General features: G+C 35.9%; 1 protein-coding gene across 5 annotated transcripts in view; it reads right to left on the bottom strand.

The window, feature by feature from the left end:
* Positions 1-19,617, bottom strand: part of fli1 (Fli-1 proto-oncogene, ETS transcription factor) — a 75,967-nt gene that overhangs the window by 31,267 nt on the left and 25,083 nt on the right. For all 5 annotated transcript variants that reach the window (XM_039764059.1, XM_039764061.1, XM_039764064.1 and 2 more), the window contains 4 exons: positions 18,573-18,784; positions 12,984-13,135; positions 11,454-11,657; positions 403-471 (listed from right to left, as the gene is read on the bottom strand). In XM_039764059.1, coding sequence (XP_039619993.1) covers positions 403-471; positions 11,454-11,657; positions 12,984-13,135; positions 18,573-18,784 — 637 coding nt within the window. The remainder of the gene's footprint in view (positions 1-402; positions 472-11,453; positions 11,658-12,983; positions 13,136-18,572; positions 18,785-19,617) is intronic.

Below are 19,617 nucleotides of genomic sequence, written 5' to 3'. Positions count from 1 at the left end.
ATAGATAGATATGTAAGGCACTATATAACAGATAGATAGATAGATAGATAGATAGATAGATAGATAGATAGATAGATAGATAGATAGATAGATATGTAAGGCACTATATAATAGATAGATAGATAGATAGATAGATAGATAGATAGATAGATAGATAGATAGATAGATAGATAGATAGATAGATAGATAATTACATATTCCTGCCTAGCAGTAGTCCACAACTGGTGAGCTAGATTATACATTTATTCCATATGGGTAAACAAACTCATGCCATGGGTATTAGTTGCTGTCCATAAATGCATTGAAACAAAGAAGAAAACAAGCTGCCTGCTTTGCAGAGAGACAATGTACCCATTCATGGACATCTCTGTGGATTGTTTAACAGAGTAAAATTTACAGTACCTTCTTTTGCTTGGAGACGTGGGGACTGCTCCGTATGAGATGGGGTGTTGTAGGGTAACGTTGAACTACCTGCAATACACCAAACACTCGGTTAACAACTGTTAAAATAATTAGAAATAATATAGCTAGACTGTACATTTATACTGAATTACTGTTCTTACTAAATGTTACAATAACAAAACTTTTATAATTGTATCTTTTAATTGTTATGTTTTATCAATGAGAAAAAGTGGTGCAATATCTCAAAACAAACCAAAAAATTCAGTTGCAGTAAATCAAACCTTACTTGTTTGATCAGCAAAAGCTCTAAAAAGGACTTCTTACTAACACAAACAGTTCACGCTACAGCCCTTAGTAACACAAGCCAACACTAGCCATCCCTGATGGTACCCTTCTTACCACTGTCCTCACCGTTTTAATTTCGAAAACAGTATTTGTGATTGCATCAAACCTAAAATAACAACCACTCCTCCTTCTTGAATGTTTTTGCAGAAAGCATACTGAAACTACAGTTTGAAAAACTTCAATTTATTTTAAGATGTTCTGAATCTAAGACAGAGTAAATACAAAGGCTGTTTATTTCTCTTTTTTCTGCCTTTTAAATCCCTGTTTATTGGTGTCTTTTCATTGAAGGAGACAGAAAGTTTCAACTGAATGGAACAAGACAATGATAATATACAGTATATGTCTAAGTAAACATAAAAGTTTTCAGTATGTTCAATTTTCGATGTTTTCTACACTGCAGGGCTTCAGCAGGGGAAACATTAACATCTCACTGCCTCCTATTGTGGATATATACACGTACATGTTATGTAAATATAAAGCATAGATGGAATTTAATATGAAACAATTAAAACTATACCTTGTTGGCAGAAGAGGCTGCTACTTCACACCTGATAAAATATTTTGTATATGGTAAAGTCACACACAAATCTGAAAGCAACGTTTTGAACTCACACTAACATCTAGGTTAATAATATATTATCAATAGTAAGTCTAGAATATGTGTCCTAAATATGGATAACAATATAAGCACATGTGTATGCATTATATATTATTTCAGACATTTGGGAAGAGGGTAAATTTGGTCCACGTCTGGTTTTTTAAAACCCCCCAGGGTATCCGTGCTCTCCTGGCCATGGACTGAGAGAACAGGGCTGCCATTGTCTGTTATGCAGTCTCAGCTCAGCAATCAAACCTGAATACTCTACAAAATAATTGCAAACTTACTCAGAGCACACAAGCTAGGGGCATACACTACTGGGGGTGGGGGAAGGCTGCCGTAGGTGTTAACCCTTTCATGTGCTGCTGCAGGCAATGAGAACTTAGCGTTATTGTTCTATTTAGTACCAAAAGCACTTTTTTTTTTACAACACTAAAAATGCATACAGAATCAGTTTTTAGCCACATTAAAAACAAGATCTTTCAATATTAATTATAAAATGAAACATATTTGTAATTTCATTTATATCCACCCTTGAGAGACAATATTTGGTGTATGTATGTACCAATACATTTGAGTAAACTAACATTTATAGACCTATGTGTGTGTGTGTGTTTGTGTATATGTGCACATATGCATGTGTTAATGTTGTCAACATGTATGTGTGTGTGTGTGTATACATAAACTGGGTAGTCTGTACAGCTAAATATTGGTGTGTTTTTCATATTGAAAACATATCAGTTTGTGTGCACATATGCAGAATGTGTGCCTGTGTTTATACATAAGTGTATATAACTCTTTCCTCTAATGATGATTCATTTATGTTCCCCTTGAATATGTTGTCTAATTATATGTGGCATGGTGACACAGCAGATAGTACTATTGCCTAATGGATCCAGTGCGCTTGGTTTGAATCCTGTATGTGGTTATAGTCTATGCAAAATGTGTCTGTTCTCACAAGGTCTGTGTTGATTTTCCCACTGAAAAAATTGAAAGAATATATTTCCCGGTACTTTAAAATTGTTTCTGTGTTACCGGAATTCTAGATCTAAACTCTGCTTCTTTTTTTTTTTGAATGTACTTTAAATTTTCCACATTTTTATGGAATCAAATATGACACATTGCATTTAATGACCAGTGAATGGGTAATAATTTGGCTGATATACAGAATACAGACATAGACTTGCACAAGATGCAGAGGTTTATTAGCTCCATTATATGTGAAAAGGACCTACAACAGGATTTATGAAAGAGCCAACTTGGTGTTCCTCAAGGCAGAGATAGGTTTGCAGTGTATTGTGTTTTCTGTATATCAGTGGCATACGCTGTTTAGCACTCTAGTGGCAAATCATTTGCTTGTACACAAAAAGGACACTCTTGCAAGGATTAAACAGGAAGAAAAAACACAATTTCGGAGGTACTGTAAGTATAAGAATACCGTGAATAAACAGCATACAAGAATAAAGAGAAGGGACAGTAGCATTGGTCTTTAAATTACTAAAGGGAATGAGACCAACGGAAAGTATGATTTTTTTGGAAAAAGGACAGAGTTGGCAAAATCCAAGATCAGAAAGAGTAGCAATGGGACAGCTGCACACAGAGGGCTGACAACATCTCAAGTTTAAAGAAGGGTCAAATTAATAGGGACTGATTTGACTTATAAACTGTGTTTGCTCCTGGTTATGGTCCCATTTGGCTGAATGACACCTTCTTTTAATTTAATTTTACAGCAGAGTTGCAATTAGTCATTAAAAAAATGATAGCCACTGAAACTGTTAAATTTTATTCTACGAGCTTGGTGAGGCGAAATAAACAAAGTGTGATTATGTTTCAACAACAACAACAACATTTATTTATATAGCACATTTTCATACAAGAAAAAATGTAGCTCAAAGTGCTTTACAAAATGAAGGATAGAAAAATAGAAGACACAATAAAAAATAAAAATAAGTCAACATTAATTAACATAGAATAAGTGAGGTCCGATGGCCAGGGTGAAGTGGAAAAAAAAAAAAAAACTCCAGACGGCTGAAGAAAAAAAAATAAAATCTGCAGGGATTCCAGACCAAGAGACCGCCCAGTCCCCTCTGAGCATTCTACCTATGTTAAGTAAACTGTTGATCTCAGTGTTCATACCACACGGCAAGGACACCACAATTAAAGATCCTTAGGGTCACTGCACATTTTGCTTTCCTCTACTCTGTTAAATCTGAATTTAAACCTATGAAGCATTTGAATATACTATTACACTGCACACTAGTTTTATGTTGGCAGCAAGCTGATATAATGCACAGCCCTCTGACACTTGTTTGCTTACCGGCTGGAGTGCCTTATGTTTGGACTCTCCAAACTATCTTTGTGTTCATGTGCTTTCGTCATGTTAGTTTGGTTTCAGTCCACAGAGGGACATTATGTTAGCTGGTAATGATAGAGAAAGTGTGGGTATGTGTCTCTACCATGGTCAGTCCCTGCTTTGGCTTGATTTTGCTAGAATAGACTCCAGCTCTCTAAGATCTCATTTGAAATATTATGTGCAGTTGTGGTCTCCATATTATAAAAATGACATAATGACATTTGAGAAAGTCCAAAAATTAGCTAGTAGACTGATGAAGTGGCCATATTGCACAGAAGAGAAGGGAGCTGACAGTGACAGAGCTCAGCTGATTTCACCAGAAAGCGTCCCACTGACAGTATTCAAAAATGGCTGACTAATGGAGTTTTCCTATTAGCTCATGATGCACAGGGACTGCTTCTGAGCCAAACATTGTGAGTTTGCGACTGACCATCACAGTTTACTATGTTAAAACTGAGATGCTTTCTACTGTTGGGATGGGATTTGCACTATGGGTGGGTGAAGTATAGTGGCAACATTGCAAAGATGAGTTGTGACCAAGGCAATTCAACTGGTTTCCGGATAATCGGATGTTAGCTACAAGGTGAGATTGAAGGAATGAATAATTTTATATTAAGCAATTAAAGTTTAACAGATACTATGACAGAATTGTTTAAAAGTATTAAAGGAATTAGTCCAGTTGATAGATTCTGTTACTTTAACAGTAAGACTTCAACAAGAATACAGGGTCACAAATGAAAGTTGATTAGGGTAAATTTCACACAACCATCTGAAAATATTTCTTCACACAGTGAACAGTAGATACATAGAACAGGTTCCCATGAAGTGTGGTAGATGGTAGTACTATTGGAACCATCAATATTTAACTTGATTTTTTGAAGAATTAAGTGAATGAGGTGCTCTGAATCGTGAAAGGCAGTGTATATAAAATGCATTTATCTAAACTAATGTCTATTAAAATTATATTCACCATGGAAAATTCTATAAAAGGCACACAGACATGAAATTAAGTTGTAATATTAATGCATGACTAATACCTAGTATTACTCTGAAATGAAGCTGAACATTTTTCTGATTCCTTTGATGGTATGCGTTCTGCAAAATTTGCTATAGTATTGATTGTTCTTCTATTTTTTATAAAACTTCATATACGTGAGTATACACATTCATTTTCACCAAAAACCTAGAATTTATGGACGGGCAAGTGAAAATATGTTTTGGTGTGTGATCTTAATGGACTAGCTGCATTAACACCACTGACTATGCTGCCTAGAACTGTATTCATGGTAAGATTTTAGTTCCCATATAGTGTGTATTTATACCATACAATGTACTTAAATCACTTTATTTGTCAAGCATTTTATTTTTTCCCTTTTTATCATAATATTGAGAGGTCATTATGCAAGTATGCTCCAACATTTCCTGCACTTTACATACTGTATGTGTCAGCTACTCCTGGACTTAGAAGCACACAAAAGCTTAAGAGAAGTTAACGCAGCATTTCTACAGATAACTCCTTTTGGGTCATTAACATTTCATATGAAAATGTTTGCTCAGTATGGAATCATGCATTCTGATAGATTGTGGAACAAACAAATAACCACAGCAACATAATAGAGTCAATTCATTTGTTTTATAAACCTGTTTTTTCCAATAAACAGTGATTGACTGGTACTTCTAGGTGCATAGCAGTGACATGTAATAAACATGAGAGATTGATGCACTGTAAAACACATGAGGAGAGCATCAAAAGGAAATGTGTAAGCCAACGAAAACCGTTCAAATGTATTATATAATACAGTAGTAGCAAACAAAGACAGAGGCAAGGGTGCAAGACTGTATACATGATAAGAAGTCTATTTTAACCTTCAACACAAGTAAATATAATACAATTAAAAGACAGTCTTATCTGATCACAAGTTTGGAAAACAAGTACATGCTGACCTTGTATATGAACAGAAATTAGAAACTGTTAAGAATTCTAAAAATGAAAATTATGCCATAATGCATATCTTTCTTTGCATTACTATAAACTTACACGGTAACTTCTGAGCTAAGCCTATACTATATATGTCATGTTTCAGCCAGTGTGTGTTCTCTGGCTTATGTTGATTTTCCTGTTTGCTATATTCTTCCTCTGTTGTAGAGTACACTTTTTCTGATGTCTATTGAAATTTTTGTTACTATTATTCTGGTTTTTTTTATCATCTATTGATATATACGTATATATACTATGTTGATCTTGTGTTTTGTCAGTGGAACCCAAAGTGTTGGGGCCCCCCTCATATCACCCTGAAGGACCGACTCCTGCCCATATATTGTGAGTCTGAGGAGTGGATCTTTCATGGGAACACTAGCATTTGAAGGGGGGGCATCTATTGTGGGTACTGATTTTCTGAATGCTGTATATGTTGCTTCTGTTTGTGCTTTTTCATCTTGAGCCTTGTTCATAGTGGATTGCCTTTTTCTGCAGATGCTGTCCTTTGTTAATCACCAAATAGCTTTCTTTATAAATATCCAGTTTATGGTGTAGTTATTCAAGCCTGGTGTTTCTTACAGTTCTTGTCCCTTGGTGGTCAATTTGGAAATTTAGGATATTTTTGAACTTTAAAAACGTGTTCCTCATTGTTGCCTGTCTATAGAGTTTGAGGTCAGGTTGCCTGGGGTGAAGTCTATTTCTAGGCAGGTGCGGAAGGCCTTTGCCTGGTTTATGTTTTTTGAATGCACTAAATCTAACAATATAATACATAACACCCACCGCTTCAAAATTTGGGATTATCTGGAAAAAACATGATACTAACTAACTAACTAACTAACCCTAAAATGCTAACACACTTTACGTAATGGTTCATAATCTTTAAAAAGAGAAATGACTTATTTTTGTGTGTGTGTCATGAAATATATAAGAACAACACTATTCCATATTGTGTAATATGTGATTTTTTTATCAGACCTATAAAAAATTCAGATTAAATAAATTATCCCTAAAACTAAAATCTGTTTGGCAAAGTAGAGCAGTGTGTACTGTTCTTGCTGAAGCCTTGTTTGATCACCTACTAGTTCGCCTTCCTTGCAGAGTTTTCGTATTGATTCTGTACAACTATAGGCTTATTCCAGAGGCTCCAGTTTTATACAGTTTGTTATTAGACTGCTTCACTCCTCTAAAATGGCCCAGAGTTTGAAAGTGTGTCATTCCACCCAGGGGTGGGTTTTGACTTGCACTTTTTGTTGTGTACACCTGAAATGGATAAATAGCCAAGTTTTACTTATCTTCTGTCACAGCAGAAACAGGGAACTGTATTATCTAATAATTTTCAGTTGGACCTGGAGGTGAGAAATACATTTTCTGTTTCTTTATTGAAGCATATTTTTGTCATTTTTCAAAAAAGTTTGGTGAAACTCGTATGTCAAGAATGTTGCATGTTAGGTTAACTGATGACTGTATACTGTCCTTGTATGTGTAAGGATGCCTGCATGTATGGACCCTGTGATGGACTGGAACCCTTTCCAGGTCTGGGCCCTGTCATGTGCTTGATGCTGCTTAAACTGTCTATCTATCTATCTATCTATCTATCTATCTATCTATCTATCTATCTATCTATCTATCTATCTATCTATCTATCTATCTATCTATCTATCTATCTATCTATTTGTGGCCCCCTACAGCCCTGAATTTAGGTTGAGAACATTACTTTAGGGAGCACTCTTTAATTCTGAAGTTGCTGTATGTTAAACAACACTTAGATGGTGCCTTGCCCTTATTTTTTCCTACCTCGTGCCCAATGATTGCTGGGATAGGCTCCACCTTCCCTATGACCCGGCCGTGCATAAGAGTGTTAGGAAAATGGAAAGATGGAAGGATGGATGTTAAATAATACATTTTCTGAACACACTTCTTCCACTAAAGACTCATCACAAGGAATTTCCAGATGGCATACTAGTACAACAGAGCACACTCACTGTATGCAATACCCTGTGGTAATCAGGGTGTTCCCACAGTGCTCCATTATTGACTGGATATTGAAATTATCCTCTAGTGAAACATACAATTAGTTATGCTGTATAGCATTCTGACACTTTAGCAGATTAAATGCTGCATACACAAATAGTCTATCATCAAATGAAAGCAGTGCCCTCTCATACTTTAACCAGTATCACGCAGAATGGAGACAATTTAAGATTAGAACAACCAAGCAAAAAGAAAAGAGAAAAAATGGTAACAATAATACAGAGGCAGGGACAATGCACATGCACACTAAGAAAATGACTGGGCCAGGAGTTGAACACCACCTGCTGGAGCTACAAGATCACTGAGCCACAATTGCACATACTATTCTTATTTGATGCAATGGATACGTTAAAGAAATAAGGCAAATGATGTGTAAAATGTCTATGGAAAAAGAAAAAAAAAATCTCACTTTACTCATGTGCATATTCTCCATGTCAATTAATCAGTTATATACTCAAAATGTGTAAAACACATGCTTTTTTTGCTAGAATAATGTTACATAGATACTGTTGTGATAATCAGTGAACATCATATACAAAAAACAAAAGAAATGACTTTTTAAACCGAAGACAGGACTCTTGACCAACAAACGACAGAGAGATCCATATGATGTTGTACAGCCTTTCTCATTAGTGGTTTCCATTATATCGTAAACTATTGTTCCTTACTTTGCATTAAAACGTTACATTAAACATTTTTCTTGGTCACCACTAGAAACTACATGGGATAAATAACATATAAAATATCATTTTTGACTGGTGTATTAAACTGTGTAAATTCTGTAAAAGTGCCTCTTGTTTATGGTCCGTTATCAACCATCTTCAGTCCCCTAAGAATATGATGGAGGCTGGAGGCTATCCTGGAATCAAAGCTAGTGCCACAAAGGATGCACTCACACAAACATGCAGGCTAACTCATAAATTGAATTTAGAGTTTCAAATTAACCTAACACCATCATGTCGGTCAATCGTATATTACATTATCTACCCATCCATCATTGTTTTTCTAACTTATTATAGCGGCTAAAGTCTATATCTACTTAATTTAGCTTAAGGCAGGAACCAGCCCTGGATACCCCAATAGTTCAAAATGAACACACACATACCCACAATCCCTCACACGAGGACTATTGCATGTTCTTAGAATGCCACAAAATCAAAAGACAATGTGCAAACTCCATACACTTAGTGATCTGACCTAGGATTTGAACCCAATCTCCAGGTCTCTGGGGCAACAATGCTAGTTAGTGTGCCATTGTGCCTATTGATCCTATATAACATGTGAATTGAATGACTATTTTCCTGTGTTAGTTAAAACAGTCAATGTATAATTCTTAACCTAGTCACAAATAGGTCTCTACTTCAGATCGGTCACTGAGACATAAGTGGTGTAAACGTTTAATATTAAACAAGTCATTGTACTTTTTAAATCAGCCCGGGATATTTTGATAAAAAACAAGAGCTGTTTTTTTTTATTATACACTCATTTTCAGTTGAAGGCAGATTGTAAAAGTTTTTTAGGCTTTTGGGAAATAATGAACCCAGGAGGTAAACTGAAATATGCTTTGAGTCTGCAGTTTTTACACTATTATTTCTCAGAAGCGAGTCATAATATATTGAGATTTAGCAATCCATTGCTCATTTCCACTAAATTCAGTTATATGATTGTAAGGAGCTGAAGACTCCACAGAGGAGAACCAACCTATGCAGTGGTATCTGTTCAACTTGGCAGATGATTATGTCCACACAATTCTGGTTAGAATTACCAACCTAACCTGCACATCTTTGGCTTGTGGGAATAAACTGAATATTCTTGAGACAATCATACAGGCTCTCTGCAGTCAGTAACCAGGACAAAGACTGAACACCGGTCTCCGGAGTTATCAGGCACCATTGTCATCCACAGCAGTGCTTTGCTTTTGATACACTTGAAAGTGACTATCAACGTATATACTGTAACACAAGAGGGGGTACTCATAGCATCTCTTCATACTTGAAATGATGGCAAGCAGTCAAAAATAACAAAATACATTTTTAATGAAAGTGTGGAACAGAGGTAAATACTTGTGCTTCACAGATCCACAATCCTGGCTTTTAATCTCCTGCTCTAACATTGTCCATGTTGAGCTTGCACATTCTCATTGTGTATGTTTGGGTTTTTACCCTACAACTCCAAAGACCTGAGTGTGGGTGTACACGTGTGTCTACTCTGACCCCCAACTGGTTTAGGAAAGTCTGAGATACACACACACATATTGCCCATGCCGGTGCCCATGCCCACATTGGAATGTCAGCCAAAGAAAGAAAACAAGAAGTACAAAGAAAAAGGGATGGATGTACGGCATATCCAGTGAACAGAAGTTTGTAAATGCATTATGTGATTGAAACAGATGCATTTATCAAAGCACCATTACGCTTGTTTTAGTAAACTGCCATTTTGCTATGCTGGTGTATCAGTAAATATATATATAGGACAAACATCAAAAAGAATCGCAACACGTATACAGGAAGATCACAACACCGTCAGAAAAAATGACTCACGATCATTGATCTATACACACACTAAATCAACAGGACATACATTTAACTGGGACAATGTACAAGTAAAATTTAAAGCCAGTACTAAAAGTGCCAGAGAGCTGGCCGAATCTTGGCTGTCAAATGAGAACGCCATCAACAGACACTTAGACATAAATCCAGCATATGCAAACTTAAGAAGAACATCTTCATAATAAACAAGACATTACACCCAATACCCCCCCCCGATCACACTGACTTAGCCACCTCACTGCCCCCCCACATCATTTTTGCTATATATTACCTTTTATTCTTTTAAGTCTAAGCATTATCCTCTGATGAAGACCATTGGCAGGGGTTGAAAGCTCAGGAATAAAAACTACTTTATGTAACGTAATTCATTTTTTCTCCCTTTGTGGATCTCCAGCTGCAAATATGCAAACCGTATCGCAGACCTTCTCTTCCATATATATACTGTATATTTCTAGTGCACCAATAGTCTACCTTTTCCATGGTCTGATGTAGAAATTTAATGGAAGAAAAGAACTGGGGTCACAACAGCCAATCTCTCTCTGTTTATTCCTACAACCAAAAAATCACAATCAACCTCATGAGCCACAACATTATCTGAATTCTCACACTGCCATAATTACCAGCAAAGTGTAATTTGTGAAAAAGCCCAAAACAGACACCATATACTCGTTAAACCAGGTCTATTGACAAAACCTATGAAATGGGATTTGTTGGTGGTGCTTCAAATCTTACTAATGGCTCTTTGTGCCGTCCTTCTTTGCAGGATCAGTTCCTCTCTCTCTCTCTCTTTATATATATTTATTAATATGTATATAAGTTCAACCTGTTTTAACCTAGCTAGACTTTACTTGCACTTTTTTGATTTACACCAGCATATTTTCTAAAACATTTAGTGTTCTTACACCAAGCACCAAATACAAGTCTCATCCCATTAGAAGGGAGAGAATCACTATAATAAACTCTGTACACAACAGTGTAGTACATTAGAATTAAAGAGAGATGTAGCAGAAGCAAATGTCACATTCTCTGGTTCACCAATGCCATAAAACATACATTACAGAAACACTAAAAATTCTGTGGCCAAATATAAGCTGTTAGCTTTTATTGCAAGAGTCGCTCGTTCAACCAACCAATTAGCCCATGCAAACACTTGACAGGGTACAGCTACATTGGCAGGAAGACTAAATCAATACTTACTTTCCCTGAGATAATTGAGATGTGACAGTAAGACCTCAGCATTATACCCTGAAGTGATTCTTAAAAAATCTTCCTTGTTCATTTTGCAAAGCTCTTTGCCATCCATACTCTGAAGTAATGATGTGTCAATATCTAGTAAGCCATACTCTTTGATTGCCCATTCCAGCCATTGCCGTACGTGGTCTTGCGACCAAAAACTGGGGTCTGAAATTAATAACAACAAAACAATATAAATTAATTATGACATGTATAACTTTATAATCTTCCTTTCTAACCCTAATCAGTTTACAAGTTTCTTCAACTTAAGCAAAATTAAAATTTTATGTTTTCCCACTAAATGTCCATTTTATGATTACAGTATCAAAAGTTTGCTATCAAAATATTTTGATGATATTTTAAATAATAAAACAGGTATTATTAACATTTAAATCAGGTACAATATAATAAAAACATTATTATTACATTCATTTCATTTATTCAAAAGTAAAAACACCATACTTTATTTAAAAGCTTTGCAAAACATACACGTATTCAGAGCTCCAAAGATTAGTACAGTATATCAGATTTAGCAACACAACGGAACTTTAACTGTCCCACGTATCCTGCACAGTTTTCAATAATTCGTAATATAATACAGCCTTATAAAGAAAACGTAGCATATTTTATATATGAGGCGCCGATGTTTTCCAGAGTGTTGAAGACCTGGGGGGAAAAATCAAAGATAAAAAACAGCAGTAACGCCACGTTATCTCACCACTTCGGTTTAATTTTTTTTTCGGCTACTGCAGTTTTTGTCTCAAAACGCTCACTTTTAGTTAATTGTCTGTCTACTGAAAACTGGCCCCATATGAGTGAATGTGAATGTGTGCGTTGTGTGCGGAACTCGCGATTCTGCTTTGGATTAAGCAGGTTTGATCATGAATGAAGCCATACATAAATTAAAGATGAAATGAATTACAACGACGACGCATATTCAGACGACAATTGGGCAAATTGCGTTAAGGTAAGCGGCAGCCTGATCATATGCAAATTCAGTGTTTAGCAAATATTGAATAAACCTCAATTAGAGCACAATGACTCGTCTGAATGAGATATTGCATTAGTATTTTATGTAAAAAACATTTGAAATTATACAAATCAATTTATGAAAATCAAATATAAATATCTGTATTTTTATACTAAAACACCTCGTTCTAACTTTTTAAATATAAATTCTTTTTTTACTGCACTATTACACTAGTAACACAAACTCCGACACCAGGTGGTCATGTAATCCTTAACGTAAAACTCATCGAACACAAGAGACGTTCTAATAAAGAAATACATACATACATACATACATACATACATACATACATACATACATACATACATACATAAAGAACGAATACACACCCGTGTACGGAGAAACAACCCCTAAATTATAACGAAACAACTTCACCAGCTTAATAAAATGAAATGTATCACAGTATATAGGCACACATCTCCGCACTCCGCCAGTAAGGCAGGGAGTGATGCAAGCCAACTCACCTGCCGGTACGATAACGCGCCTCTCGTTCGTGGTCATGTTGGGTGGAGGGCCATTCTTCTCATCCATATAACTGCCGTAGCTCATCTGGCTCGCCTCCGCGGTGGAAACCAATTTATTACATTTGCCGAGACTGCAGTCCACCGGGGACTCCCTGTAAAAGTTAGGAAAGAAGCACTCCGTCAATGAAGCTGAGAGAAAGAGGACACTGACAGGCGGTGACAGGATAGGATCAAAATATAACAGGCATGCCGTCACGTGAAAAATAAAGAGTCAGGAGGCAACGAATACTGTACCACAGTGCAACAACACGATACAATATAAGTTCCTAGCTAATACAAAAGTAGATAACTGTGGATATGTAAGAAATCACAAATACTGCTAAACAAAATTATTTTCAAGATTAAAAATCATGATAGTGAAATTGTGCGATAGTAACCAACATATAATTTAAATTATATTTATTCACAATTCCCAACAGACACAGTAAACAAACACCAAGGAATACAGTTGCAAAAACTACACGATTAGTAACATGCACAAACACAATATCATACATTTACCAATCAGAAGCAAGTGCGACAGGGATTTACGAAAAGTAAACGATTGCAAAGCTGATGAATACTGTAACTTTAGAGGCGTAGAAGGACCCTAAGCAGAGGGTTAAGGACCATCAGGTGTCAATCACGCAGAGGGTGGCATCGAGGTTTGTATTAAACCACCGAGAGCTCAAAAGCACCGCCTTTTGTGTGGAAAGTGTGCGGATTTGAAAGTGGCTGGAAGGTTAGCCGAATTAGCGAGTGCCAATTTGATAAGCCCGCTGTTTTGGTACGTCAGGCGACTTTTTTTTCCTCCCCTTTGCTGCAGTTATGTCATCCCAACACCTGCACCTCTATTTGAAAATAAACAGGGACACCATCAGACAGGCTTGTAAAGTGAACTTGCAGAGAATGGCATTACATGAGATGCTTAGATGGAATGAAATATTGCAAATCGTAGTGTAAAAACGTTTTTCTTTTCGTATGGAAAACCAAAAATCATTAATAATATCGACGTTTTGACAAAGCTTCAGCCGATGTCATTGCACATTTAGATAGATAGATAGATAGATAGATAGATAGATAGATAGATAGATAGATAGATAGATAGATAGATAGATAGATAGATATTTGGTTTGCGGGGATTGGCTTTCCACAGAAGATGATTAAATAAATATATACACACACATGCACTATTGTCTGAACATACTGTATATCAGAATGCCTAAAAAGAAAGAAAGTAAACAAAGAAATTTTTTGACGTGACCATCACAGAGAGACATTATAAATGCATAATGCCATCAGCGTGAAGGAGGACCCGTAGTGTTTCTTCACACACTTCTGCTGAATAATTCATAGGATGAAAGTTCTCAGTGTCAGTGTGTCAGGTAGAGAGGTTGTGTAGCATTGTTCATAATGGCACTTCACTTTCTCCAGTACCTCCAGAGGTCTTTTAGAAAATATCAGAAAATAAACGTGTTCTACATTATTTCATTTCTCATATTTCATAATCTGTTCAGCCAATCAAAAAACAAAGTCTAATCAAATATTTAAATGAGAGGAACAAATCCTGGGCAGGGCACCAGCCCACCGCAGTATATACAGTAATCAGTGAATGGAAAATTAATCAGTTTTCATATTATTAGATGCCTTTTCCTAATATTTTATATATAGAATAATGTGTAGCTCATTCTGGAGCATTACTGAAACTGCTTGGGTGTTTACAAATCTATCTATTGTTTGCTTTTTATGAGGCTTTTTTGTGAAACTATTAAAAAGTGACAAATGTCACACTTTCAAATCAGCTGAAAAGAACAACTGAAAATTTCTACAAAACATTGCTGCCCACATAAGGTGACATGAATAAGTCTCCTTATAATGACAATTGTATTAGCTGACTTCTGCACAAATACTATCAAAAAGCAGTGTGAAACACTTTGAAACATCATCATCTACTTTTCTTTAGAATCTATTGAAAACTTTGCAATATTTAAATCCTAATTCAATGAAACCTTAAAGATTCCTTAATAAGCAGCATATAATACACCAAATTCCTTCTCTATGACATCTGTCTAAAAGTAATTAATAGAGTCAAGTGTTCAGTTCAATAGATGTGAGTATGGATCTGTACTCACTGTATAATGAATTCAGTTTATAGTTTATAATAATAAAGTTTTATGTCATTTGAAAGTGTTTGTGTAAAGAACGGACTCTACCCAGTAGTCTCATGACACAGTTGGCACCCATTTGTTTTAAATGGTTTAGTCAACTGCTATGAAACATTTGCTTAGGTCATTTCTTAGAAAAAAAACTTGAATAATACTCTGTATATCTATGACTGTTACAAGTCATCATATTGATCCAATGTACTTGCTCCTCCATAGGCTTGAATATATCATTGTGGTGCTATAAATGAAATTGTTTTTGCTTTGTCTTTTGTGTTTATACAGTATGGTCAGGACTTTTATCATTCTAATATCATGTGAAAAAGACAATGTTCCTTTGGGGATTAATATAGTGTACCACATACTCAAAAAATTCTGGACTCTGCCCACTAGCCCACCTACTGTCCACCACTATAATGTTATTATCATTAGTTAACTAAGTTCTCCAAGCTAGCTATTAATTGTCTCTGACTGGATGGCAACATCTTTCTTCTTCTCTGTGTAATGGATATTGCTTGCAGTCTGCTAATGACACCCAGCTCTTCTACAGACCGCAACCTTTCTCAAGTTTGTTTGTTGTTATTTTGAAATATTTTTGTGAACCCTTATAATCCTATGAGTTATACTATACATTTGGTGAAAAGTCAGTGTTTTTGGCTTAATTTATATTTAAATTTACTTGGGCTAAAATCTATACCAAAACACTGGTGCAAAGATGAAACAATCCCTGAATAGAAAGAAAAATCAATCAATCAATCACTGCATTTTCTGGCCCCTATTCCATGATCAGAATCATTGTTTCATTGTTAGCCTGTGAATATTCCAGTAACCCTGGGAGAAAGGTAGACACAAATTGTAAATGAAGTCCCACTCCGCCAAAAGGCACACACACACACACACACACACACACTGCCATACTCAGTCATGCAGGAAGAATCTGAAATTGACTGCTTCTTATGCAGTTAGGAAAAATTGAGTACCCATACAGATTTGGAGACATGTGCAAAATAAATCAATACATCAACCAATGGATCGGCCAGTATTTTATATAGTGCCTTTTAAAGCTTATACCAGAAGTAGGTAGTCAATCATGTTAAAAATATAGCATAAAATATACAATCAAATGAACACAGCAAATAAATGAAAGAGAATACAAAACGCAAAATGATACATAGAGCACTAATAGATTTTTGAAGGTGGACAGAAATATACTCAAGTACAAGAATCTAAAGAAGCAAAATGTAGATATGTAGAATATAAAATTAGAAAAAGTTACATGGTAAGAATAATGGACAGTATAACAGTACAGAATAAATAAATGAATTATAGGAAGACCGTTCAAAGTTCAAAATCAAAGTTAATATACTGTAGAATGCATAGAGATAATGACAAAATTATCTCAGAGAATAACTGATACTGTTTTCAAAATGAAGATACAGTAAATAAAGCGGCAGGTGGATGTTCAGTTTTTCAAAAGAGGCTTTACAAACAAACCCAGAATGAGACATTCAGTGTGTAGGAGCTTCATACCTGCAGCATTTACAGAGAGGTCTGCAACTGTCTGAAATGTGTATATGATGTAAGTTGTGTAGACAGATATTCTGGAGATTAGGAACAAACTGCCTTATAATTAATACCCACAGATTTGTAAATGATGTGGCATTTAACAGGATGATACTGCAAATGAGTCAGTTTTGTGATGGTGTGATCAGTATCAAGACTGTGGTAGCATTCTGTATTTTGTAATAACTTTATGATACTTCATACTACAAAATCATTTTCTTAAATCCATTAGCTCAATGGAGAATTGGCAGTAGCATGGAAAACTACTTCAGGATGTGGTCTGGACAAATATGTGTATAACTGTGCTGTACAACGTACTGTTACCTCTTCCAGAGTTATCTCTTGACTTGTGCTCACTGCTTTTGAGATGTGTTCTGTTTTCCCATAGTCAAGTAACGGCACAAGCAGGTACATGAATGAATAAATGGATGACAGCTCAGACAATTTCCCTGCTTACTTTCCTCATTTACTCTTTTAAAAGTTGTCATTCTTTTGAGTAAAATGTTCTACAAAAACTGTAAATATGATCTAATAAAAACATCAGATTTCAGTTACATTTTTTCCCAATGAAACAGCCAGCACTGCAGCAGACCACTGAATGATAAACCTGAATTGTCTGAGTGGCAGCCCACATGTAATTTGCATAACCGGCTTTTTAAAATTGCTGTCTTTTTATTGAACAGATTTTGCAAGCCCCTTATAGCTGCCCATGACTTTACTCTGAAGATCAGATTAGACTAGATTAGATTCGATTAACTTTATTAATCCCAAGCAGAAATTTAGATAGTAGCAGAAACATAAAAAAATAGTATACAGACTCATAGTCCAATCAACCAATCAATCAATGTATAATGTATAGAAATTGCAAAATGAACTTAAAGGGTATCAGTAATGGGCCATCAGGAGGAAGCTTTGAATTGCCTGATAGCAGCGGGCAGAAAAGACACCCAGAAGCGTTTCTTAGCACACAGTGGAGGATTAATGAGCCTGTGGCTAAACGTCCTCCAAAACAGCACCTCCTGGAGGGGATGGAAGGGATTTTTCATGAAAGCATCCAATTTTGTCACCATCTTCTTTTCCACAACAGCTTCCAGTGTGTCCAGGGTTAGTTAGCCCTGTCATGGAGCAGGCTTTCCAACATAAAGATATCCAAATGCAAACATTATAACAAAGAGTTGTTTTCTGTGTTGGTTGCTCATTGCTTCATGCTTAAGCTAATAATTGAATGCACAAAGATAGTAGGGTCTCGCTCGAAATTGGGAACTACTATAGTAATGTAAGTAGTGTAACCATATCTTGCAAACTACAGACATGCTAGCCTCAAGTTCTGAAATGAGGTACTCTCCAAATGTCTACAGTGTTTATTAGATTTATAAAATGTCAACATAATGAGTGTGATACTGAACAGCTAAGCAATACAGTGTGTGATACCATTTTTTATATACATTTAGCTTCACCTCCATCATCCCCAACCCATCAGTTCAGCTGCATTCTGACAAAATGTCTATGAAATCACAAACTAAAGCAGAGTCAAGACATGATGCGATCAACATGACTGACAAGCTTATTTTTTTTGCTGTTATATTATAGAACTAAATGCCATGCATAGAGGAGAGCCCAGATATCACATAAACAGATAACAAATGCAGGGGATTTAGAAAGATACTTCATTAAACATATCCAAATGGTTTATTATGTTTATTTGTTTTTGAAAGCTTGCTTTTAGATAGATAGATAGATAGATAGATAGATAGATAGATAGATAGATAGATAGATAGATAGATAGATAGATAATGGCACATACTGCAACCCATTGTAAAATTACCTTGAGCAATTGATGTGATCATATTCTCTCTTCACGCTCACCCGGACTGATTGATTAATCCATTCTTGTTGAGGAGGTAAAGGGTTGATTTTATGGGGTTGTCCATAATCTGGTGTTCCTGAGGCAGTCATATCTGGCTTGGGTATTTGAGCAGCAGTGACGTATGGAGGCTCAAATAAGGATTGGTCGTCACTTACCACCGACAAGGCCTCCTAAAAAAAATAACATAAAATTAAGCATTAAAGCAAAGTTTATTATTCCTAATTATCCTGAAAATTAAGAACCCAATTTCTGATGTAGTGTTCTTATCATGCACTGTTTTACTTGCTAACCAAGATGATTACTGTTTATGAAGAAGTAATTAAAGTCATACATTAAGATATGTCCAACTTTATACTTGTTTTATTAAGTTCAAAGTGTAAGCATTATCTTAAAAATAATTGTTTCCATAATAGAACTTTACTGGGTTATCTGGTTCCTTGTAGAATCCTTTTATGACAAAGAACAATTTAATTCTGGAAAGGGTCCTTGCATGTGAAATTGGGTCTTTAGACTTTGAAGAGATTCCTAATGAACGGATTAAACAGAAATGTTTAATATATATTAGGATACTAACAGATCAAGAAAACATGAACTTATTCTGTGTCATGGTGTGCAGCAGAAGTCCTTTTAAAATCATTAAACACATTGGTATTTCATAAATCAGCTATCATTTCTTCATGGCTAAATAAAGGTTCTTTCTGGTGTGCTGGTGCTGTGTGAGAGGTCCCCAAGTGTGCCGTAGAAATAACAGTGTAGCGCACCTGGGTCAGAACCTGAGAGCGACAAGCTCCGCATGTGGTTGAGACCAGTCTGAGGTAGACAGGCCTACCTGGAGAAGCTGCTCTGTGATCGCTATGTTTCAGAGGCATCACTTAGAGAATTTTGGACACGTCCCCTGGCTGCTAGAGTCCATCTGCCGGGTGTGTGGTCACCACAGAGCTGGTGGATTGTGGGCATACAAAATCTCTCTGAGACAGAGAAGGATGGGCAAAGGGACGAAGCA

The sequence above is a fragment of the Polypterus senegalus genome, chromosome 9 (assembly GCF_016835505.1).
Source record: "Polypterus senegalus isolate Bchr_013 chromosome 9, ASM1683550v1, whole genome shotgun sequence".
NCBI lineage: Eukaryota > Metazoa > Chordata > Cladistia > Polypteriformes > Polypteridae > Polypterus > Polypterus senegalus.
Note: the sequence above shows the minus strand (reverse complement) of the source record. Positions and strands in the feature narration are given on the sequence as shown.